General features: G+C 40.9%; 1 protein-coding gene across 1 annotated transcript; it reads right to left on the bottom strand.

Annotated features, from left to right (window-relative positions):
- Window positions 1-164: 164 nt before the first annotated feature.
- Window positions 165-26,562, bottom strand: LOC109874404 (1-acyl-sn-glycerol-3-phosphate acyltransferase alpha). The gene is made up of 6 exons (XM_020466286.2): window positions 26,108-26,562; window positions 16,416-16,549; window positions 8,747-8,922; window positions 6,594-6,689; window positions 5,757-5,829; window positions 165-5,581 (listed from the first exon to the last, which is right to left on the bottom strand). Exons 1-6 carry the CDS (start codon window positions 26,281-26,283, stop codon window positions 5,415-5,417), a joined length of 822 nt encoding a protein of 273 aa, XP_020321875.1. The 5' UTR covers window positions 26,284-26,562; the 3' UTR covers window positions 165-5,414.
- Window positions 26,563-26,875: the final 313 nt, after the last annotated feature.

Below are 26,875 nucleotides of genomic sequence, written 5' to 3'. Positions count from 1 at the left end.
GTTGCATTTATATTTTTTCTGAACAAAAATATAGTTCCAATATCAATTCAATGGAGAGTTAGAAAAAATGTTGTATTGCCAGATCCATCCTAAATCTCATCTGCAAAGCCTGAGTGTCCAAGGATAAAATCATTTAAAATGAAATAACACACACGGCAATAAAGTAACAGCTCTTTTAGAAAGAAACAAATTACATTTATTTATCATTTCCCAAGGCATTCATCAAACATCACACACAGAAGGCTCACCAGGATGTCATAAGACAAGACACTTTGGCCAGCTCAGTTGAACATAGTTATCTTAAGCTACAAACAGATTACACTTTAATAGCTTTGGTGAAACTCAGAACATTTTAAGATCATTTTTATATACCACCCAAACTCACCATGAGTTTAATTAATAATTTTGAACATTTTAAATATTTTTCCAATTTAATTGTGAAAAAAATAATAATAAAAAAAACACCAGATCAACCAACAAGGTTGTGTTGCAGAGCCTGTCAAGTTATCACGGTCATCAAGTCGATTACGCTTTTAGCTGACACACTAGGAAGTTGAGCTATAAAACGCCCATGAAAATAATCATAGGCCAACTCTTGACCATTGTCTAAAATCATTGACAGTTTACATTTGGTTAGTGCCAAATTGGTAGCATCTTTAAAAACATTCAAAACATCTTTGTTGCAGGATTAAACAAATGTAACACCCCCACATGAGGATAAGCAAAACAAATCTCATAAATATACTCTCCTGTGAACAAAAACAGATGTCACAGATTAATTTTATGTATCGGGACCGACTGGCGTATGTATTTTACTTAAATGGTGTTATTGGTCTTCAATAACAAAGATGAGGAAAGCCCGAGGGCGAGTTGATTTACTCCTAGGAGCCAAGTAAGCCAAGAGTCCAGCAGGTGACACTAAAGCGCTTGCAGCCACTGGACTATGAAGAGGCGTAGTAGTATACAGGTTTATTGCCAGACGGAACACAATGTTCACTCCTACACACGTGAGCAATTTATCAATACCATTTAAGGAAGTAAACAAATTCTAATTCCATATTTGTCTCATAGAAGAATTGAGGATAATTGGATTTGTAAATTCTATTTATTTTCTGAATTGATTGACCACAAACCCTGCTCCTCAGGAAGTTTAGGTGCACAAGAAATAAAAGAAAATGCGTTCTAGAGGTTAACTAATTTAACACTTAATTTCAAATAAATACATTTCATCAGACACATTTTGCAGTGTCAGAAACCAACATTATGCAAGATAACATTCTATTGGAATATGTTATACTTTAAAAAATAGATATTAAAATGTACTTGCAATTAGGCTGCATATACACAGGTAGCACAATTCTGATATGTTTTTACTAATTGGTCTTTCGACCAAATCAGATCAGCTTTTGCCAATAATTGGGCATAATATAAGAGGTGGGCTGCGTTTAGAGTAGCACACAAATAAATGATGAATGCTGAAATACATTCTCACACTGGCGTTTTTGACAGGCAAAAAGCTGCAAACGACATTTGATCAAACTGTAAATTAAAAGCAGCGAATACAAAAATGTTAAGATCTGTACGCAATTGATAAGAAACTGTATTGCCATAAAAAAAAAAGTATCAATAAATTACTGTAAGACATCATCTGTCTATTAATTACAAAATATAAACCTCAAGTTGAATTACTTCACAATCCTAAATTTGATGATTACTGTACCACCTTTTGACAGAAGGCTAAAACGTCACAAATCTCAGCCAATTATTATTATTTTTTTTAAATAGCCCAAGCCTTCTAAACTGCTGTCAGACTTTACATATCATACACCATCCATCGATAAAATAAATGTATTCTTAGTTCGGTTTTGCGCATCATAAATTGGTCAGAAAACTACAGTAGGTGTTGAGACATTCCCTTAACACATATCCATATTCCTCATTCATCTATAGTATAAACAGGACCCGTTTCTCAAGTATAAAGCTAAGGTAACCACTCGGACAGCAGTCCTCCTAGTTACCAGGTACCAATAGGGAACATTTGGCCAAGCAAAATACGTACAAGAGTCGATACTGTGCTGTTACGATGCCAAGATTGTTTTAGAGCAAATGACAATTGCTCAATTTATTAGGCTATATTTTACTTCTTAACTACGGGTATCACAGGGGTTAGCAAAATACAGGTTTGTGGTGTGCAGTTTGAGCATTTGATTCCTATTTCACCTCTTCAGATATGTAGTTTTTGGGCTAGGCTGAAACAAGCAGAGTTTATTAGTAGTTATTTATGGTGCTTTTCCATTAAGACTTAACCCCCACACCAATGGGTTGCCAGTGTTGGTTAAATGGAAGCTCTAGTGTAATTGTGTTTACATCAAGAGTGACTTGGGACGTGCAGAATCAACAACATCTGCATCATTCAAGACAGTTGTTTCGTGGGAAGGCGTTACATTTCAGTTAGCCATTGCTATGTAAATGCCAGCGGAAAAGTTCCCAGGGCCTTGCGTCCAAGTTAGAGCAGGTCTGCCGGAGCCATGGCCCAGTGAGACAGCTGCTGGATCACGTAGATAGAAACCAAAAAGTGTGAGCCTTGGGTAAATCACTGCGGTACATCCTCATTGGAAATGCACCATTAGTAACAAATTCTAGTTAAGAGGACCATAAAAACAACTTTGTGTCAAACAATCGATTTGAAATGTGAAACCTGGTGACTGTCTCTACCGTCATCACCGCAGTGCAGCAAGGATGAGTAACAGATTTGTCATTGGAAACCATGAAAAACAATCAATCACTAACAGATCACTTGTTACATTTAAAACACATTGTACTGTAACATTTAGATCACTCCCCAGTGGTAGATTTAAAAACACTCCCCCTCAGTAAAACCTCTCTCCACTGTGTAACGTTTAAAACACTTGCACACTGACATGGCACAAAACGGAATCTTGAACTTCATGAAATCATCTGACACTTCTTTAAATAGAGTGATATTTGAGAAGACAAAAAAAGTGTAGGCCATTTAGCAGACACTTTTACCCTACAGCGATTTAATCATGGCTGCATACATGTTACGTATGGGTGAGGAATCAAACCCACAGCCCTAGTGTTATAAGCGCCACCCTCTACCAAATGAGCCCGTTGTTTTATTACAAACAAAATAAACGATCATATGTAGAAATATATATAAAGCAAAATATATAACCCAGCTGAAGAAAACACTTTTTGTACAATGTTATTTCTAAGCTGTTGGGGGAAAATAATTAATAATAATTTGGTGGGTGCTTATTTATGTCCTATTTCACACATGTACAATGTGTATTAATACATGTGTGGAAATGTGTATTTTTGCATATCCCAACTCCCGAGACACCCTCAGAGAGAGGTCACGGCCAGGGTCTGCCATTATCAACGGCGGCCCTGGCGAAATTAGGTTTAAGTGCCTTGCCCAAGGGCACAGACAGATTTTTCACCTTGTTGGCTCTGGAATTCAAACTAGTGACCATCTGGTTACTGGCACAATGCTCTAACCACTAGGCTACCTGCCAGCCTAGTACACCAACAATGCACAGTGTTTGTAAATCGTTGAGTCCACTAGAGTCCATGAATTCACTGATGATTGTTCTCGCCGTCGTACTTTGTATAGCTTGTTGTTTGGCGTCGTCACAGTATGTCATTGAGCTATTTTGATCACATGGATTGAGAAGCAAGTGTGGTATGTACAGTGCATTCAGAAAGTATTCAGACCCCTTGACTTTTTTCACTGTTACGTTACAGCCTATTCTAAAAACAGTTTAAAAAAAGAATAATCCTCATCTACACACAATTCCCTAATTGTGACAAAGTGAAAAACAAGTTGACATTTTTGCAACTTCATCAAAAATAAACAGAAATGGCTTATTTACATAAGTATTCAGACCCTTTGATATGAGACTTGAAATTGAGCTCAGGTTAACATGGATCATCCTTGATGTTTCTACAACTTGGAGTCCACCTGTGGTAAATTCAATTGATTGGACATGATTTGGAAAAGCACACACACATGTCAATATTAAAAGGTCCCACAGTTGACAGTGTATGTCAGAGCAATAATCATTCCATGAGGTCGAAGCAATTGTCCATAGAGCTGTGAGACAGGACTGTGTCGACGCACAGATCTAGGCAAGTGTACCAAAACATTTGTGCAGAGCTTTTTTTTATTTTTATAAAATTTGCAAAAATGTCTAAAAAAACCAAACTATTTTTGCTTTGTCATTACGTGGCATTGTGTGTCGATTGAAGGGAAAAAACTATTTAAATCCATTTTAGAATAAGGCTGTAACGTAACAAAATGTGGAAAAGGGTCTGAATACTCTCCGAATGCACTGCATGTAACGATATAGTTGAGACACAGATGAAGAACAAGTCCCTGGTCAACTACTGACCTCTCCTTTCGCTCTGTTGCCCTCCATCTCCCCTCAAGACCCATGGTCCAGACCCTGGTTCCCTACTCCTTCAAAAGATGCAAGAGGCTGGTATGCACAACAGAACAGGGGATGATATACTGGGGTTGGGTGGGGTGTTGGGGGAGGGGGTACCGTGGTGTGTTGTGTGTGTGTGTGTGTTAGCGGTGGGAGTGGTTTGCGTGTGTTAAAGGAGGGTGGTTGTGTGTGTCTTTTATAGCACATTAAGAAAAAAAGTTAAGGCAGCACCAGAGGAAAATAAAAATATCCACCATCAACATATGAAAAAACAAAAAAGTTGAGAAGGGAAAAAAGCGAAAGTACCACCACTGAACGGTAAACTTTTTTTTTTTAAATAAAAATAAAGACAATAACAATAAAGCCTCTTAAAAAGGTGGAGGTAGAAAAAAAAAAAGGTATCCCCAAGCATGCATGATGAACGCACATTAATAATGTATTCTGTTTTGCTTGCCGTCGGTCTGTCACTCTACTCATAACCTGCAGAGCCAACAGGTCTTCTGTCGTGAGGAGTCAGGACTGCACTGTATAGGGGCTGGGTCAGAGCAGGAGCCAACCAGAACCAAACTATACCAGGCCAAAACAACAGATGAGTTCATGACAGAGGCCTGGTGTGTGCATTGTATCCTGGTACAGATGTGGTCAAATATATTGGCACCCTTGCACAATTTCTTCAAAAACAAGTTGAAATTGAAAACTGTGTTTACAACTGCACATTTCAAAGAAAAATGTTCTGGACTCTTAAGAGGCAATATCTCATTGTGTAATTTATCTCACACCGGTGGTAAGTTGCAGGTCCATACAAACAGTTTTGAAAAGAGAAAATGGAACATTCTGCACCTTAAGGGTGCCAATATATCTGACCTAAACAGTAGGTACGTAGGTAGGGAGCTGGGACGATGGAGGAGAAAAACATTTTAAAATAGGTGGGGTAGGTTTTGGTGTCTCGGACATGGGAAATGTTCAGTGGTGTGAGGGGGGCCCGTTGTTCTGGGTTATGGGGGCGAAGCCAGAGATGCTCAGGAAGACTGAGCGCATGAGGTCGTAGGACTTGTCGGAGAGGCCGGCCACGTCGTCTGATGTCATGCCCTTCGTCTCGATCTTCGGAAGGATCATCAACTTGATGGTCCCTGGTTTGAGCATAGCATCATCATCAGTCCAACCATCATTATCAGCACATCCCTCATTCATCATCAACGTGTTTGCATGCAACCAAAAGACATCTTTCTATGCATGTCATGAGCAGTTCATTTCAAGAGTAGCTGTGTATGAGCAATTTCACTATGAATTAAAACTGATCTGTACCCGAGTTGAACAGCTTTTCTTTACGTAGGTAGAAGTTACTGTAGGATGAGAACACAATGGGGATAATAGGAGCCTAGGAGCGAGAGGAAGAGAGTGGGAAAAGGGAATTGGGGGAGAGGGCGAGAGTTACCATGACATTCGATTCAAGCCCTGGGTACCTAAATACCATTATTTTTTCCAAGATAAGTTTAATCTTTTCAATGATTTTTCCTTTCCTCGGGCAAGACAAATACAAACATGAACAATCAGATACAGACAATAACATGCATGGCTGACCCAGCTGCACAGACTGTCTGTACACACATCTACCTCCCCTCTGTCCACCCCGCCGTCCTTCCCTCACTGACTGGCGCTGAGAGACAAGAGCATGAACAATAGTGTAGAGAGATATATCCGACCTTCAATACCGACAGCAGCTTTTGAACTGAGAGATTGAAAGCTTGGCCCTGAAGTAGCAACACTAAAGACTAATCCTTTGTGTATCCCCCACTCTTCTCACCTCAGAAAACCTACCTGTGTCTTTCTCACACCAACACTCATCCTCTTTCCATCTCCCTCCATCCCTATCTCTCTGGCTATTTCTTTCTCTCCCTGACAAAGGTAGTGAAAATATCATATGAAAATCAGATCATGTTCATCAGTAACCACGTTAGGTTGTTAGCTCCCCCTTGTGTCCTAAATAGGTATAATACCCACAACCACAACACCATACTACCAGAGTCCCAATACTCAGTAAACACCCAAATCTAAATCCAGATCACCACACACACCAACTGCCTCCAAATAGAGTGACCACTGAAATAGAGGCATGGACATAGACACAGCCATGTGGCTCACCTGTGCCTGCACAGCCAGGTGGAAGGCTCCCTTCTTGAAAGGCAGCAGGTCGCCCCTCTGGTTCCGTGTGCCCTCAGGGAACACCCACAGCCGGATCTACCGGGGGCAAAGGTCAGGGGTCAAAGGTGAGGCCCATGAGGAAGCATGGACACAGTATGTCAATATCAGTGGTGGAGATGGACCTAGATACTAGAGGTCGACCGATTATGATTTTTCAACACCAATACCGATTATTGGAGGACCAAAAAAAAGCCAGTACCGGTTAATCGTCCAATAAAAAAAATCTAAAATAACGTTTCATTATGTATTTGAGGCTAAATTGATTTTATTGATGTATTATATTAAGTTAAAATAATTGTTCAATCAGTATTGTAATTGTCATTATTATATATAATATATATATATAATAATGACAATTAAATAATGACAATTACAATTAATTGTCATTATTTATATGTAATAATGACAATTACAATACTGATTGAACAATTATTTTAACTTAATATAATACATCAATAAAATCAATTTAGCCTCAAATAAATAATGAAACATGTTCAATTTGATTTAAATAATGCAAAAACAAAGTGTTGGAGAAGAAAGTAAAAGTGAAATATGTGCCATGTAAAAAAGTTAACGTTTAAGTTCCTTGTTCAGAACATATGAAAGCTGGTGGCTTCCTTTTAACAGGAGTCTTCAATATTCCCAGGTAAGAAGTTTTAGGCTGTAGTTATTATAGGAATTATAGGACAATCTCTATACAATTTTGTATTTCATATACCTTTGACTATTGGATGTTCTTATAGGCACTTTAGTATTGCCCGTGTAACAGTGTTCACATCGGTTATACCAGCCTAATCTCGGGAGTTGATAGGCTTGAAGTCATAAAACAGCTCAATGCTTGAAGCACAGCGACAAGCTGCTGGCAAAACGCACGAAAGTGCAGTTTGAATTAATGCTTACGAGCCTGCTGGTGCCTACCATCGCTCAGTCAGACTGCTCTATCAAATCATTGACTTAATATAACATAACACACAGAAATACGAGCCTTAGGTCATTAATATGGTTGAATCCGGAAACTATCATCTCGAAAACAAGACGTTTATTCTTTGTGAAATACGGAAATGTTCCGTATTTTATCTAACGGGTGGTCTAAATATTCCTGTTACATTGCACAACCGTCAAATGTTATGTCATAATTACGTAAAATTCTGGCAAATTAGGTCAGCCCAAACTGTTGCATATACACAGACTGCGCAAAATGAACGCAAGAGAAGTGACAATTTCACCTGGTTAATATTGCCTGCTAATCTGGATTTCTTTAAGCAAAATATGCAGGTTTAAAAATATATACTTCTGTGTATTGATTTAAAGAAAGGCATTGAGATTTATGGTTAGGTACACGTTGGAGCAAGACAGTCCTTTTTCGCGAATACACACCGCATCGATTATATGCAACGCAGGACACGCTAGATAAACTAGCAATATCATCAACCATGTGTAGTTAACTAGTGATTACGATTGGTTGTTTTTTTATAAGATAAGTTTAATGCTAGCTAGCAACTTACCGTGGCTTCTTACTGCATTTGCGTAACAGTCAGTCTCCTCGTGGAGTGCAATGTTATCAGGTGGTTAGAGAGTTGGACAAGTTAACTGTAAGGTTGCAAGATTGAATCCCTGAGCTGACAAGGTAAAAATAAAATCTGTCATTCTGCCCCTGAACAAGGCAGTTAACCCACCGGTCCTAGGCCATCATTGAAAATAAGAATATGTTCTTAACGGACTTGCCTAGTTGGATAAATAAATAAACGAACAAAAAAATCATCCAAATCGGTGTCCAAAAATACTGATTTCCGATTGTTATGAAAACTTGAAAATCGGCCCTAATTAAAATCGGTCGACCTCTACTAGATACTCAGCAAGAAATTAAAATAGAAAAACAAAATATCAAGTATTCAAACTTGAATGGGTTAAGTTTCAGTATATATTGGCTTGGGAATGTTCAAAATCAGTCGCCTCAGTGTTATGCTCCATCTCACTATCTGGCATAATTGCCAATCAGGTTGGAGTTAATCATGACTTTGGCAAAGCCCAGAGTACAGCAGAGGGCTACATGTATAATCATGCGGTCCCATAGATTAGTCCTGTAGAATTACCTGGTCGTCCAGCATGGTCTTGGCAGCGTCGGCCATGACGCTCTTGGCATCGCTGGTCTTGTTGCGGTTGATGAAGACGATGCCGCCCAGCCAGGACACAATGCCCACCGTGCCCGCGTACACCAGCTCCTTCTTGGCAATCATGGTGCAACGATCTGGGAGAACCTCCATTAGACCTGAGGATTGGAAAAGATCTGTTAGGATCCGTTACAGGATCTGGTAGGATCTCCATTAAACCGGGGGGGCTGAAAAGGATCCAAGGGGATCTGTTAGTGGATATCAAGCCCATTAGATCCTTTAGAGGATCTATTAGAACTGATAACTCTGATATTTTATGTTCTGTATGAACCCAGTCATGTGGGGTTGAATCTAACTGAATTTTTTGCACACCGATTCCATTGACACCACTGAATGATTTGGAATGAGACTTTAGGACATTTTTATGACCTTGAATGGTGCAGAGTCTCTCTCCTGGGGCCTCATTTGTAAACATTGTGTAAATTCCACACTAAATATCTGTGCGCACTCTGAAAAAAAAACATTTAAATTTCTTAACCTGGCGCACATTTGTCCTGTCAGATATCAGTGCAGATGGCCGTCGTCGTGTTAACTTGCAAACACTCATGGGCTAGCTAAAGAGAAGTTTGGCCACAATATGCTGTCCTAACATTTGAAAATGTTACTGTTAAGGGAATTTTTATCAATGACTAATTATGTATACATTTCAATCAGGACTGACTAATCCGAATACTATTATGTTACTGTACATGTATGAATTCTCTCTTGCTCCCAGTATTGAATATAATGTAGTCAAGAGTTTGGAACAATGACGGCCTGTTCCTTGGTACAAAAATCTCCAGACTGTCTAGAATGCTTATCTACACTGACTGACCTTGGCTCTAGGCGAGGAGGGAAGGCTTGAGATCTATAGAGCCTTTCTACCAGTGTCAAGAAGAGATGGAACATTTAGAAAACGCTGACGTCATTTTCAGTTTATAACCTGTGGTAAAATGTGTATGAACTCAGTACTCTCTTGAATTAAAGGCTGTTACTTGACTTTTAAGACCAGGGCTCTGTCTATTCTTATAAAATAAGGGTCTTACAAACCCTTATGCATTGACAGAGTGTTTAATTTTGATTGGGAATTAAAACAGAGGAATTAAATTCCTTCAACAGTTACCAAGATCAAATCAAATGTATTTATATAGCCCTTCGTACATCAGCTGATATCTCAAAGTGCTGTACAGAAACCCAGCCTAAAACCCCAAACAGCAAGCAATGCAGGTGTAGAAGCACGGTGGCTAGGAAAAACTCCCTAGAAAGGCCAAAACCTAGGAAGAAACCTAGAGAGGAACCAGGCCATGTGGGGTGGCCAGTCCTCTTCTGGCTGTGCCGGGTGGAGATTATAACAGAACATGGCCAAGATGTTCAAATGTTCATAAATGACGAGCATGGTCGAATAATAATAAGGCAGAACAGTTGAAACTGGAGCAGCAGCACGGCCAGGTGGACTGGGGACAGCAAGGAGTCATCATGTCAGGTAGTCCTGGGGCATGGCTACTAAGATGATGACATTGTCCACTCAATTCTTTCTTCATCAAAAATAACCTGTAGCTAATATTCAAGTTTTTTTCCACCTAATTCTACATCTAGCTAAGGTGTTGTGGTGGTAGAATCAGAACTTATGAAATTGGACATTTGCACCAAAAAAATGTAGTGTCGGCTTGCTGGCTGAACCCGTATCAAATCAATCCATATGAAAAGGCAGGCATGCCAACAATGCCAGTTCACTCACTCAATGCTGAACACTCCCTTAAGCTAAGTGTAGTGAAGTTTTGAGTTACGATATCTGTTCTGCCGTGATTAGTTCTACAGCGCGGCTAATTGCACTGTGGTGTTACAAAGAAATGAGGCACAGTGCCAGCTGTCAGAAATATGCTGATTTATGAGAACAGCCCCATAACTTGTCAGAACATCATCAACAAGCTGGCAAACTAGCTACAGTATGGCCAATCAAAACAAGCTTGCACGAGGTTGCTAGCCGGCGCATTGTTTGCCATAGTAGCCAGTGCGTCAGAGAGCGGAGTGATTTTCAGAATTAGGAACTTGTGTAAGGCGGATGAGCAAAATCTTTATTTTTAGAGAGGAGTTGCTCATCCTACAAGAGATCGGTTGAGGGATGAGTGTTCCGCCATCTGACGTGAGAACGCTTGGAGCACTCGTTTTAAAAGCATGCCCTCCTAAAACTGTGCGCGCATATTATAACTCGGCCAGAAAAAACACCCATCATACACCTTTTAAAAAGGTGATAACGCCCTTTATTTCGAATTTGGAACTATTGGAATTAGGCCATGGACAAACTAAAAGAAAAGAACAATGACAGATTTTATCAAAAATGTTTTTGAAGGCGTTGGGCAGAAAGTAAAAATGATGCTGGGTTTGGCAAAGGACTGACCGAGAAAAAGGCAAATGGTTGTGGACCTGTCAGCTGAACGTTTTAATTCAACAATGTTTTGCATTGACTTTTGCCCCCAACCTAAATGCTGGACTGCCCGGAATTCTGAAATAATGTAGGCTACTCAACAAAAATATTACAGTAGGCGTACCTAGTGGCAGTTTAACCGATGTAAAATGTCTAGCTAGTTAACGGGGTGACCGCTAATAGCGTTTCAATCGGTGACGTCACTCGCTCTGAGACCTTAAAGTAGTTGTTCCCCCGGCTTTAAATGGAGCGAAGGGTAACGATGCTTCGAGGGTGGCTGCTGTCGATGTGTGCAGAGGGTCCCTGGTTCAAGCCCAGGTAGGGGCGAGGAGAGGGACGGAAACCATACTGTTACTTACAGTCGCATACTTCAATGTTAAAGAGCAACCGTCATTTCACCTGTTCGTTCTACTGTGTATTATAAACGTGCTTACACATGGTCTACATTTTGCATGGAGGTAAAGACATTCAACTTTAGCGGGAAAACTGGCACACGCATATTTTGGGGTATATTACGCAACATTTATAAAAAAATGGGGCCCCCTGATCTACTCAAGACAATTGCATCATTACCGTATCTGGGATGAGCTTTGGCCTGTTACTATCTTCTCTCACACTGGCCTTGTGAAGGTAAAGCGAGTGAAATATGTCATGTATTTGTGTGGTGGCTGACGCAATCCGTAATGATATTTGGTCCTGGGTCAGGAAGCCATGCCTTGTAGTGAGTTGTATGTAGAGTTGAAGTCAGAAGGGTACATACACCTTAGCCAAATACGTTTAAATTCAGCTTTTGACAATTCCTGACATTTAAGCCTAGTAAAAATTCACTGTTTTAGGATGACCACTTTATTTTAAGAATGTGAAATGTCAATAATAGTAGAGAGAATTATTTATTTCAGCTTTTATTTTTCATCACAGTCCCAGTGGGTCAGAAGTTTACATACACTCACTTAGTATTTGGTAGCATTACCTTTAAATTGTTTAACTTAGGTCAAACATTTTGGGTAGCCTTCCACAATAAGTTGGGTGAATTTTGGCCCATGCCTCCTGGTGTAACGGAGTCAGGTTCCTAGGCCTCCATGCTCGCACACGCTTTTTCAGTTCTGCCCACACATTTTCTATAGAATTGAGGTTAGGACTTTGTGATGGCCACTCTAATACTTTGACTTTGTTGTCCTTAAGCCATTTTGCCACAACTTTGGAAGTATGCTTGGGGTCATTGTCCATTTGGAAGACCCATCTGCGACCAAGCTTTAACTTCCGGACTGATGTCCTGAGATGCTGCTTCAATATATCCACATCATTTTCCATCCTCAGGTGAGAAAAATCCAGAGACCTCTTTAGATATCGTGCACCTGCTGTTTACAAGTATGAATAGGCCCCTGCCCCGTGTCTTACCAGAGGCTGCTGTTCTATCCTGCCGATACAGTGTTTAACCCACCAGCTGTATGTTCTTAATGTCGTCGTTCAGCCACGACTCGGTGAAACATGAGATATTACAGTTAATGTTCTGTTGGTAGGTCATACATGCTTTCAGTTCGTCCCATTTATTTTCCAGCGATTGAACATTAGCTAGCAGAACGGAAGGCAAGAGCAGATTAGCCACTCGTCTCCTGATCCTCACAAGGCATCCTGATCTCTTTCCACGAAACCTACGTTTCCTTTTCCAGCCAATCACGGGGATCTGGGCCTGGTCGGGTGTCCGTAGTATATCCCTCGCGTTCGACTCATTGAAGAACTCCTCTTTCAATTTGAGGTGAGTAATCTCAGTTCTGACGTCCAGAAGCTCTTTTCGGTCATAAGAGACAGTAGCAGCATCATTATGTACAAATCAAGTTACGAACAATGCGAAAAAACAAACAAAATAGCATGGTTGGTTAAGAGCCGATAAGATGGCAGCCCTACCATCCGGCGGTTACACCCTGATGAATTGAGGCTGTTGAGGGCAAAAGGGGACACAAGCTCCATCAGCAACATATGCATCTAGATGGTTATCAAATCGTCTTGAAAGGGAACGCACATCCCTACCAACCTCCCATCATAGATATGAACTACTGCTCCATCTGCGGTTCCCAATCCTGTAATGAACAGCCCCGGCCTTCTGCCATAGCTTCATTCTCTGCACCCTTCCCTCAAAGAAGAGCCTTTGTTTGACTGGGCGCACCTCAGTCACGCTCAAGGTCCTAAATGATATAACCGCCATCGATAAATGACAATACTGTGCAGCAGTCTTCATCAACCTGGCCAAGGCTTTTCGACTGTGTCAATCACCGCATTCTTATCGGCAGACTCAACAGCCTTGGTTTCTCAAATGACTGCCTCGCCTGGTTCACCAACTACTTCTCTGATAAATTTCAGTGTCAATTCGGAGGGCCTGTTGTCCGGACCTCTGGCAGTCTATGGGAGTGCCACAAGGTTCAATTCTCTTTTCTCTGAAAACATCAATGATGTCGCTCTTGCTGCTGGTGATTCTCTGATCCACCTCTACGCAGACAACAGCATTCTGTATACTTCTGGCCCTTCTTTGGACACTGTGTTAACAAACCTCCAGGCGAGCTTCAATGCCATACAGCACTCCTTCCGTGGCCTCCAACTGCTCTTAAATGCAAGTAAAACTAAATGCATGCTCTTCAACCGATCGCTGCCTGCACCCTCCCTAGCATCACTACTCTGGACTGTTCTGACTTGTGAACAACTACAAATACCTAGGTGTCTGGTTAGACTGTAAACTCTCCTTCCAGACTTACATTAAGAATCTCCAATCCAAAATTCCATCTAGAATCAGCTTCCTATTTCACAACAAAGCATCCTTCATTCATGCTGCCAAACATACCCTTGTAAAACTGACTATCCTATCAATTCCTGACTTCCTCGATGTCATTTACAAAATAGCCTCCAACACTACTCAGCAAATTGGATGTAGTTAATCACAGTGCCATTAGTTGTCACCAACGCCGCATATAATACCCACCACTGCGACCTGTATGCTCTCGTTGGCTGGCCCTCACTACATATCCGTCGCCAAACCCACTGGCTCCAGATCTATAAGTCTCTGCTAGGTAAAGCCCCGCCTTGTCTCAGCTCACTGGTCACCATAGCAGCACGCTCTCCAGCAGGTATATTTCACTGGTCATCGCCAAAGCTAACACTTCCTTTGGCTGCATTTCCTTCAAGTTCTCTGCTGTCAATGACTGGAATGAATTGTAAAAAAATACATAAAAAAATAAATAATAATCATGTCTGAAGCTGGAAACATATCTCCCTCTCTAACTTTAAGCATCAGCTGTTAGAGCAGCTTCCCGATCATTGCACCTGTACACAGCGCATCTGTAAATAGTCCACCCAACTACCTCATCCCCATGTTTTTTTGCTCCTTTGCACCCCAGTATCTCTACTTGCACAGTCATCGTCTGCACATCTATCACTCCAGTGTTTAATTGCTAAATTTAAGTTATTTCGCCACTGTGGCCTATTTATTGCCTTACCTTCCTAATCTTACTACATTTTCACACTGTACATAGATTATTCGATAGTGTTATTGACTGTACGTTTGTTTATCCCATGTGTAACTGTGTTGTTTGTGTCGCACTGCTGTGCTTTATCTTGGCCAGGTCGCAGTTGTAAATGAGAACTTGTTCTCAACTGGCCTACCTGGTTAAATAAAGGTAAAATTAAACATTAAAAAGCATAATGCATTTCATACTGATCCTGGCTTTTCGCTAGTCAAATACACCTGTAACCTTATCTACAAAATAATACAGTCTTAAAATAGTGCTGTTGATTGATTACATGCACCAGTCTGTCCTAGAGTTAGGCTACAGTCCAAATCCAATGGAGACTAACTTCCTTAGACAGCCATGTCAGTGATCACATCTTGTGTGCAGCTATACCAACTGACAGTTGTCAGTCTGTACCCACTGAAACCATGAGTGTAGCCCCATTATACTGTTCTCTCAGAATAGAGTGCCCTGTGACTGCACTCAAACCATTACTAGAGGATTCCCTTAGGACGTGAGCTATGGAGGGTAAAGTGAAGTTAGTGGGAAGGGAGACAACCAGCACTTGCACTTCTGTGAAAACCTCACAGCTATCTTAAAACCTCTCTGGGATATGTGGGACACTAGCTAGCGATAATGCAGAGCACAAACTTCAAATAAATTACTATAAAAATCAAACCTTCATTAAATCACACATTCAAGATAGCAAATTAAAGCTACACTTGTGAATCCAGCCAACATGTCAGATTTCAAAAAGGCTTTTCAACAAAAGCAAACAATGCTATTATCTGAGGATAGCACCTCTGTAAACAAAGAGAGAAACCATATTTCAACACTGCAGGCGCGACACAAAACACAGAAATAAAAATGTAATTCATGCCTTACCTTTGACGAGCTTCTTTTGTTGGCACTCCAATATGTCCCATAAACATCACAAATGGTCCTTTTGTTCGATTAATTCCATGGATATATATCGACCCAGAAAAACACCGGTTCCAACTTGCGCAACGTGACTACAAAATATCTCAAAAGTTACCTGTAAACTTTGCCAAAACATTTCAAACTACTTTAAGTATTTTTTTATGTAAATAGATAAAATTGAAGACGGGATGATCTGTATTCAATACAGGAAGAAAACAAACTGTAGCATGCTTTCTGGTCACGCGCCTCTAACAGTACACTTCAAGTGACCCTCGTTCAAAATGGCCGTACTTAATCATTACACAAAGGAATAACCTCAACCAATTTCTAAAGACTTTTGACATCCAGTGGAAGCGATAGGAACTGCAAGAAGGTCCCTTAGAAATCTGGATTCCTAATGAAAACCCATTGAAAAGAGAGTGACCTGAATGGTTTGTCCTCTGGGTTTCGCCTGCTAAATAAGTTCTGTTATACTCACAGACATGATTCAAACAGTTTTAGAAACTTCAGAGTGTTTTCTATGCAAATCTACTAATAATATGCATATCTTATCTTCTGGGGATAAGAGTGTCTGCTCAATGACTAAAATGTGAAATGTAAATGTGTGCATCAGCGCATATGTGCATCTGTGTGTGCAGGCATATCCATCTCTGTGTGTCTGTCAGCAGGTCCGTCCGTGTGCGTATGTATGTGGTGTGTGTGTGCGCGTGTCCGTCCTTGCTGTCTGTTTGTGTAGCCGACCGACCGTGTGTGTGTGTGCCTCCCATACCCAGAACGTCCAAGGAGCTCTGGTGGTTGGAGATGATGACGTAGGGTCCCTCTGTCTGCAGGTGTTCCAAGCCACTCACATCGAACCGCAGACCCAGGAAGTACTTAACATGACGAACCAGAGCACGGACCACCCTGGAGACAGGAAAGAACACCGCAATGTTCAATTCAATCTTGATCTGAAAACCATGCATGTTAAAACGATATAAATGTATAAACAAAACACCAATGCATCCATGACAGTGTTTCAGAACTTCAAATCTGCTCTGTCAGCGATCAGCAACAGAGCAGAATGAATGCTCTCAAACACTGCGATCGTCTCTAATGAAGGCGGAGAGAGAATACCGCTACGTACAGACAAATCTTGTACGTTGGACTCAAAATGTGCAACCTTCATCTAAGGTTTTAGGTTAAAGAGGCCGACACGTTAGCTGTAATTAAACAAGTGACACGAGCAGGAGCAGTGTGCAGATCTCTTTTCTTTGAACTCCATAAGTAACCCAACATATATTTTAAATGTTTTGACTGTTCAAGTACTTGCATACTTTGGGGGGGGGGGGGGGGGGGGGGGGGGGGGGGTGTAATGGAGTGGGGAATGTTTGACACTGACGATCATATTACGCACAAAGTTATTTAAGTCAATAAATTTGCCCATTCTAATGTTCAATGAACAGTAACTGAATGCCTCAATGCCCGTCTACCTGCTTTATATTTCAAGCCACAGCGACTCACTGTCTGTAGGAGCCAACACCATTTGTGAACAGGGTGGTGTTCCTAATGAAACTATATTCAGTCAAAAAAAAAAAGCCATTTCATTCATTTCATTTTCTAAAAATTTATTCATTTATTGAAACGTAACAATTACATCTTCAAAAGTCCATCCAGCAGTGGCGCCTGCTTGTAGAAGCCTATGAATGTGCAATGGCATTGCCTTGTATTGTTAATTTAGCAGACATAAGGGCTCAGGAAATAAGAGCGTTAACACCATTTTTTTCAGGGCTACAAAACATTTGATATATGACAACAGATGTAGTTTATTCTGTCTGTTCTGTGGAATTTAAGTGGTTTAACAATTCCACATTGAGCACGGCACAGTGATTAATTACAGCCACAGCATCTGTTGGATAAGTTCTAGGACTAAACCGAATGATTCTGATGAAAAAAAACCTGTCTTTATCAAACTACTGTTTTAGCATATTTTCAGTGTGGAACCTGTCTAAATATTTAATTTTTTATCTCTGGTTCAAAGATTGAGTACTCAAAACGGGTGACAAACCTATTACTCATGCTCATCTCTACAATAACGTAGCTAGAACATTGTCTGCTGGTGGCATCACATGTACCATTACATTCAATAACATGACTAGAATGTTGTCTGCTGTTGGCATGACATTCAAAACATGTTTAGGCTAGATGTAGAACATTGTCTGCGGTTCTTACCCAACCACAATAAAGGGGAAGGAAATGGCTCTCTTTGGGTTAGGCGCTCTCTGTGCCCTGTCAGGAAAGCAATAAAATCATGGCCGCCAATCGCAACAGTCATTTTTATTTAGGGAAGATAAAACGTTTGTGTAAACTTAAATGACTAATACCAGATATAAAGTATGTAGAAAATATACTGGAGCTATATACACATGTTTAAATGAGCTCATCTTTGGAGAACCACCCAAATAAAAACTAGACAGAATATACATTTCCAAAGACGTCATGACATGGGGCCCTCATTGATTTTGTTTTAACGTTTGAGTCATTCCGATAGAATAAGAACATGGCGTACGTCATGGCAAAATGTGTAGAATTGCAGGAAATTGGCTTTAAAAAATAAGTGTCCAGTGTTAAGATTCTTATTAAATATGACCTAAAATTAATGGTAAAAAAAAAGGTAAGGGAGTGTCAAAATGCAGCTTTTCTGTGTTTATTTATTTGTACGCCATTAACTTTTACAGAAGCAGCAGCTATTCGTCCTGGGGTACACAAAACATGACAAGTAACAAAACACTGGTAGACAAGGACAGCCACATTAAAATACAAAATTATAGTGATAGTGTGCGCACGTTAGAGGTCGACCGATTAAGTAGGCCCGATTTCAAGTTTTCATAACAATCGGAAATCAGTATTTTTGGGCGCCAATTTTTTTACGCATTTCTTTTTTTACACCTTTATTTAATTAGGAATTAAGTCGGTTAAGAACACATTATTTTCAATGACGGCCTAGGAACGGTGGGTTAACTGCCTCGTTCAGGGGCAGAAAGACAGATTTTCACCTTGTCAGCTCAGGGGATCCAATCTTGCAACCTTACAGTTAACTAATCCAATGCAATAACGACCGGGGAGACTGCCTGTTACACAAATGCGGTAAGCCAAGGTAAGTTGCTAGCTAGCATTAAACTGATCTTATAAAAAACAATCAATAATAATCACTAGTTAACTACACATGGTTGATATTACTAGATATTATCTAGCGTGTCCTGTGTTGCATATAATCCGACTGAGCATACAAGTATCTAATTATCTGACTGAGCAGTGGTAGGCAGAAGCAGGCGAGTAAACATTCATTCAAACAGCACTTTTGTGCATTTTGCCAGCAGCTCTTTGTTGTGCGTCAAGCATTGCGCTGTTCATGACTTCAAACCTTTCAACTCCCGAGATGAGGCTGGTGTGACCGAAGTGAAATGTCTGGCTAGTTAGCGCGCGCTAATAGCGTTTCAACTTCACTCGCTCGGAGCCTTGGGGTGGTTGTTTCCCTTGCTCTGCATGTGGTGGCTGTTGTCATTGTGTTGCTGGTTCAAGCCCAGGGAGGAGCAAGGAAAGGGATGGAGGCTATACTGTTACACTGGCATTACTAAAGTGCCTAGAAGAACATCCAATAGTCAAAGGTATGAAATACAAATGGTATAGAGGGAAATAGTCCTATAATAACTACAACCTAAAACTTCTTACCTGGGAATATTGAAGACTCCTGTTAAAAGGAACCACCAGCTTTCATATGTTCTCATGTTCTGAGCAAGGAACTGAAACGTTAGCTTTCTTACATAGCACATATTGCACTTTTACGTTCTCCTCCAACACTTTGTTTTTGCAATATTTAAACCCAATTGAACATGTTTCATTATCTACATGAGGCTAAATTGATTTTATTGATGTATTATATTAAGTTAAAATAAGTGTTCATTCAGTATTGTTGTAATTGTCATTATTACAAAATATATATTTTTTTTTTTTATATATATATATTTTTTTTAATAAAAATTGTCCGATTAATCGGTATCGGCACTGAAAAATCATAATCGGTCGACCTCTAGTGCACGTGTTCCCTCACAGTCCCAGCATTCCATGAGTTGTTTTTAAAAAATAATTTTAAAAGGTACTTTTGCTGTTTAGTTGAGTAAATTGGAGATGGGAGTTCCATGCGATCGTGGCTTTGTAGAAAACGGCAATGCAGTGAATTTGTTTTGAACTTCGAGACTGTAAAAACCCGTGGTGGCATGTATGGGCATCTGAAATAAATGTTATTTGATCATGCAATTGAATTTGTCACAGTAATATTCAAACACAAAAAATTATGAAAGAAGCAGTTAATCTCTTTTCAACCCTCAACCAGGAAAGCCTGGCATGCATGTTGATGATAGTTCTGTACGTGCAGTTAAGGGCAAGCCATGCTGCTCTGTTTTGAGCTAGCTGCAGTTTGCTACCTCTTTCTTCACTGCAGTTGACCATATTAACAGACAGTAAATCAAGACCAGAGCCTGAACTACTACAGTTTTTTTTATAACAGATATACCCTTCCCCATCTACACAACAACTCTTGTCGATATGACTTGACCAGCCAATGTTATACCTAGGAGTTAAGCTTTCTGTTGGAATGATGTGGGCGTATATAGGGTCGTGGTGTCATGAAATTCTGTCCACCAGTAATTATAATGCAGAGACTGCCAGTCTCACGGTAATTGACCGTTAATTAATGAACATGTTTACCATCGCCGGGCTTCCATGCGCCCTAGGAACATCTACATTTTAAAAAGTAGAATAAACCCATTTCATATAGCCTACACATCAATAAAAATCCATTATTTATTTCGTTGTGATATGTTTTGATTTCTATGAAGTTTATAGGCCTAAGGGGCTGTATGGTGCGACTAGATTGAGGATTTGGGAAAAGTTTCAATAAAAGGCATGCGCCCTGATCTTTGTGCTTGCCATGGAGAGAAAGACAATTGCACCGCTGCTCTGCTTGTCAATGGAAGGTGGAATTAAAAATAAAATGAGAATGAAGAGCCAGAAGGTTGGCTGCTATTTACATTATAACCTGAATGGAGTTGTGTAGGCTAACTAGGACGGTGAGAAGCGCAGTAGCGTTATTGCTAGCCTCAATTAGCTAGCGTCTCTCAGTTTGATGCAGTCAAGATAGTTATTTATCATCCCATCCGGTTACATAGTACCTATCAAGAATTAAGTCTAGCAAGAACAGTGGTTGCGGTCTCTCCCGCCGTGCCTGCGCTGGTGCTTTGAGCTTTCCATGTCTTACTCACATGCACCGCACGGCCTCCGCTCCCTAATAACCTTCAGCTGATCGCCCTGTGCCTCTTCCCCTTTCTCCATGGCTCCAGTTTAACAAAAATGTGTTTTTCTGCCACTTCCCTCACTCGGATCAAACCAGTTGTTTTTTTTAGCATTGTTTGAGTTACAGACAAAAGGTGTAAAGGTTCCAAATCTAACTGAACAATCAGGGGTTTGTTTGGACAAGGCTGTAGCAGGCATGGAAGCAGGAGCAGGCTGACAGGAGAGGGGGATTTGAGTCTATTCAGGAGAGAGTTAACATAACCCAGTGAGAAGGGTTGACAAGAACACACCACACAGCAGCACGTCATGGTTCACGAACACACCGACAGGTCTGTAATACTGTTGGCACTTCGCATCATAAGCCACTCCCGTTGAGCAGCTAGGAGACCGGTTAGTTAGGGTCTAAATCTCCTGTTTGTTTTCATCCCAAAACTCAGTGTGAAAATTCATGATGGAATCTTGGCGACTGTTGACAGCAGCATTACGATTCCATTTGTTTGGAACGCCTGCCATCAACTAGATTCAGCCGTGGGTCGATTTTTTTTCTTGAGCGGGTTCTCCAGTTTCTCCAGGGGCTGGAACATAATTACAAATAATTGGTAGACTGCATGAAACCCAAACAGATATAATATTTGACTAAAACAATTTCAAACCTTGTTTACATTGATATATGATCATCTCTCAATTATGCATGGAAATACTTGAGAACAGATTTATGGGGTCTATTTCACACCATATGTATTGAATTGAAAATTAAAGCATGAATAAGTTGAGAATGTAAACATTTCAGGACCGCCACTCCAAAACTAGCAAACCAATAGAGACTCATGGTCTACAATTCGCTCTAAACCCCACCCTTCACAGAAAAAAAGAATGCCAAAACTCACCCTAAAAAAGACTGGCAGTGAAAGCAAAGATACGAGTAGCGTAACCAAAAGGTCATACATGCAGGAAAGATCGTAGGCAAAATGTATTCAATAGGATTGGTTGCTGGGAAAGTTGAACCGAAAATGATTTTTGCATTCTTTTTTCAAATATATACATACACTGCTCAAAAAAAATTAAGGGAACACTAAAATACATCCTAGATGTGAATGAAATAAATATTCTTATTAAATACTTTTTTCTTTACATAGTTGAATGTGCTGACAACAAAAATCACACTAATTATCAATGGAAATCAAATTTATCAACCCATGGAGGTCTGGATTTGGAGTCACACTCAAATATCATGTGGAAAACCACACTACAGGCTGATCCAACTTTGATGTAATGTCCTTAAAACCAGTCAAAATGAGGCTCAGTAGTGTGTGTGGCCTCCACGTGCCTGTATGTCCTCCCTACAACGCCTGGGCATGCTCCTGATGAGGTAGCGGATGGTCTCCGGAGGGACGTCCACCCAGACCTGGACTAAAGGAGCGAGACATGATGTCCCAGATGTGCTCAATTGGATTCAGGTATGGGGAACGGGCGCGCCAGTCCATAGCATCAATGCCTTCCTCTTGCAGGAACTGCTGACACACTCCAGCCACATGAGGTCTAGCATGGTCTTGCATTAGGAGGAACCCAGGACCAACCGCACCAGCATATGGTCTAACAAGGGGTCTGGGGATCTTATCTCGGTACCTAATGGCAGTCAGGTTACCTCTGGCAAGCACATGGAGGGCTGTGCGGCCCCCCAAAGAAATGCCACCCCACACCATGACTGACCCACCGACAAACCGGTCATGCTGGAGGATGTTGCAGGCAGCAGAACGTTCTCCACGGCGTGTCCAGACTCCGTCACGTCTGTCTCAGTGCTCAGTGTGAACCTGCTTTCATCTGTGAAGAGCACAGGGCACCAATGGCAAATGCCAAACGTCCTGCACGGTGTTGGGCTGTAAGCACAACCCCCACTTGTGGACGTCGGGCCCTCATACCACCCACATGGAGTCTGTTTCTGACCGTTTGAGCAGACACATGCACATTTGTGGCCTGCTGGAGGTTATTTTGCAGGGCTCTGGCAGTGCTCCTCCTGCTCCTCCTTGCACAAAGGAGGAGGTAGCGGTCCTGCTGCTGGGTTGTTCCCCTCCTGCGGCCTCCTCCACGTCTCCTGATGTCCTGGCCTGTCTCCTGGTAGCGCCTCCATGCTCTGGGCACTACGCTGACAGACACAGCAAACCTTCTGGCCACAGCTCGCATTGATGTCCCATCCTGGATGAGCTGCACTACCTGAGCCACTTGTGTGGGTTGTAGATTCCATCTCATGCTACCACTAGAGTGAAAGCAGCGCCAGCATTCAAAAGTGACCAAAACATCAGCCAGGAAGCATAGGAACTGAGAAATGGTCTGTGGTCACAACCTGCAGAACCACTCCTTTATTAGGGGTGTCTTGCTAAATGCCTATAATTTCCACCTGTTGTCTATTCCATTTGCACAACAGCATGTGACATTTATTGTCAATCAGTGTTGCTTCCTAAGTGGACAGTTTGATTTCACAGAAGTGTGATTGACTTGGAGTTACATTGTGTTGTTTAAGTGTTCCCTTTATTTTTTTGAGCAGTATGTGTATATATATATATATATATATCATTTGTCATAGAGTTTTGCTCTCACTTTAAAATGATTTGCTTACAAGTTCTGGGGTTTTGCTTTAAAAGTCTTATTTTTGTTACAATTTTATACATTTTGCGTTCAATTGTTTTTATTTATTTATTTCAACATCCATTATTTCACCCGTCCTTCTCAACTTTATTTTTCATATTCACAATTTATATTGTATTCAATACATATGGTGTAAAATTGACCCCATACAGATTACCCAAACTAAATTCCCGGTGAAGATTTCCTGGTGTCAATTTTTATAATAATGTTAAAAATCGGTGAACTCTTTCTAATATGGCCTGTCCCCCTCTGTGTCACTGTGTCTGGGTCCCTATTGCTTTCTCTTCATCTTGCACACTCACTCAGTCTGTCTGTCTCACACAACACACACATTAACGACAGTGAATAGGGTCCCGCACCGGACACCCTTTAGGGTGAGAGAGAATGCTGCCTGGCGCAACATGACACCACTGATCTGCACGCCTGGCTGTGAAACAGTTCAGTTATTCCAAGAGCATTGAGTCTGAGCCAGGTCAGTCTGATAACACAGGGCAAGGCACTAAACTAACAAGGACAATTGATTTCTAGGGGACCTTTCGGAAGACATAACCAGTCAGTAACATGACCCCAACCAGGAGGGAAATTCAGTTCTATCTGACCCCTACTCCTCTCTGAGTAATTATCCGATAATATAGTCACTTGTGTCCAATAGGCTGAGTCTCTGTCCACAGTACAATACCCAATCACTCTGGCCTATTGACAAGTGGACTGAGTTGCACATTGACACAGGTGTAGTTTAACTCCACCAAGGTGAGTATTAGGCAGAAGTTGACCCTGTAAGAAGAGGTGTACAATGTACGTTTCTTGTGTAGAGAATGCCAGGTGGGATTTTCCTAAATTAAATAGGCAGTTGGAACTTGGCAACCATAAACACTGTAAAATGATTTAATTGTCAATTCCAACATGGAAGTGGTATTGGTTTCATTTAGACTAAAATCATTGACATTTTGATTTGCTTGCATTAATTAGCCTTCCACATAAATTACCCGAATGGCAATTTCATAGACATATGTGGGGCTAGCCTAAAGAATCGAACCTTACGGCAACTGTAAGTAGGCTACATCTTCCCTGTAAGGTTAGAATGACAGGCTGCCATGATCAGGACACAGCAGAGCCAGTGTGAGATATGGCTCAGAAAACGTACCTCAATCCAGGGATGGGAGATAGCGCTTTACTCTTACTTATCCCATATGATACATCGAGAAGATTTAATTTAAAAAAAATCTAAACTGCCTTTTTAACAGTATACTAGACTAGCTAAAGAAACCCCTTGGAATCGACTAGACTTCCAGTAGTTAACCACCCAAACGCTAGGTATCACATTTTAATGGAATCCAAATATGGGCTGCTATAGCATCAGCTAGCCTAGCATGTTGACAAACACAGATTATTTAAAAAAACTGATTAGTATTCCAATCTTCTCGATTCATTGCTCAGGAATAATGAGTACAGCGACATATTCCATTCCTGTTTGAGGTACATTTTCCAAGCCATATACCGCGCCGGGCTCCGCTGTCCACATTCTGGCATAGAAACATTCCTACAAATTCCGAAACATGTCGATGTCTTCAATTGTGTATGCAACACCGTGTATATTTACATAGGAAAAACCTAAACGTCCCTCGTCTGTCATGAACGTTGAATAAAATTACATTGACTTACTCTGCCAATGTCAGCTTTTGAGACAAAATATTTGGTCTCAAATTTCGAGCAGCTGAATGACATCTGGTAGAGTACATTTAATAAAATTACATTCAAACATGCTGGCTTGTAAGGAAAATGTCCACAAAAGTGCAGTGGTTTCTTTGATTGTATACCAATAATTGGTATCAAATACAAAAGTCTTTAGACTAGGCAATGTTCCGAATAGCGAGAAGAAACTAACGAAAGTCGGATTCTTATGGCTAGTATGGGTCATGACTCTAAACTAAAAGGAATTCAGTTGATATTAAACCAACTGATGAAACCAAACATCCTCTTTTCTTGGCCCTGTTAAGACTTGAAACATTGACACAATCTATGCAACAAAAAATGCATAGATTAAAGTGGCATTTTCTGCAATCTATTGATGGTTTACATCTGTGCAAAACACACGCCTGTTGGATATGTTGTTCCGAACTGGTTTACAGCGACGAAAATGTCGGACCCAGAGGCCATGTCCGGATGCGAGGTGAAGCTAACGTTAGCAAGCTAGCTAGTATTAGCCGCCTGGTTCAGAAAGTCCCAAACATCTGGCAATGCATTGAAGCTTGCTAGTGTAAATGTGCTTTATTTCTACTGCTGGATAACTACCTCGCATTTCGTTATACAAATGTTGCAACCAACCGGTGGAAAATATCAGCAAAATGGCTTATGAGAAATTAGGGTAAAGCCACAGATTGATGTTGTGTTTGTAACATTTCAAGATTTGGCAAGCTAGCCATCTTCCATTCTAATGAGCAAACGAAACGTTCGCTAGCAAAGCATCGCTCGCACGGTTGTGGAACTTACCTCATGTTTTCAACGTCCCTGCCTCCGCATTTCAGAATACTAAGCGGAATCGCAATCGCACCCAAAACCATCATATAAACCACGTAGAAACACTTTTTGAAATAAAAAACAAAGGTGCTGCTAGTCCATAGCAGAAGTGGGACCAGCAGCATTAAGAATACCCAGAGCGCATCCATACTGATTCCTGCGAGGATATTGGCAGCAAAAGCTGACGTTACCGTGTCTAGTGAGAAAGCGTGAGCGGCACTGTGGCTGACATTTCAACTTCCAAGGCCAACACCGGTGGTGCACAACTCGTTCTCTGGGTTAAAATAACGCGACCGTGAACGACAAAATATGACAACACTTTTCAGTCGACGATGGTGCAGGCAGCCTCATGTAGTGGTTCCGATATGAAATGAAATGGTTTCCGGTGGCACAAGCATTTAAGTTCCTCTGCAGAGATGGGCAATATAAAGCGCCACAGTGGAGTTGTAATATTACCCATAAAACCTAGCGGGCAATTAGGGAAATGGTCCAATCGTTTTTCTACCATTCATTTCTCCCATTGGGAATTTTAGAAACACTTAAAAAAAGGGCTGTGTTTCGTGTAGACTTATCCTGGCGTGACATTTTGATAACCATGTAAGTCTCTCTCAGACCATGTGACTTTTATCAATCTATTCAGCTCTATTTACTCTCAGATTCAAAAATGCTTAGCATCAAAGTAGACATCATGCAAGACTACAAATCCCTGCAAGCTCCTGCACATCTCTAGCTGATACTTTT

Source organism: Oncorhynchus kisutch, linkage group LG29 (genome assembly GCF_002021735.2).
Source record: "Oncorhynchus kisutch isolate 150728-3 linkage group LG29, Okis_V2, whole genome shotgun sequence".
Taxonomy (NCBI): Eukaryota; Metazoa; Chordata; class Actinopteri; order Salmoniformes; family Salmonidae; genus Oncorhynchus; species Oncorhynchus kisutch.
This window is presented reverse-complemented; position numbering and strand designations above follow the sequence as displayed.

Bases quoted from the DNA above. Each gene is read 5' to 3' on its own strand.
- LOC109874404 (XM_020466286.2), bottom strand. From the start codon at position 26,283: ATGGATGCGCTCTGGGTATTCTTAATGCTGCTGGTCCCACTTCTGCTA. The intron at 8,923-16,415 runs GTATGGGAGGCA...TCCAATCCTCAG, and splicing joins GAGCTCCTTGGACGTTCTGG to GTCTAATGGAGGTTCTCCCA. The intron at 5,582-5,756 runs GTACAGATCAGT...TGCTCAAACCAG, and splicing joins AGAAAAGCTGTTCAACTCGG to GGACCATCAAGTTGATGATC.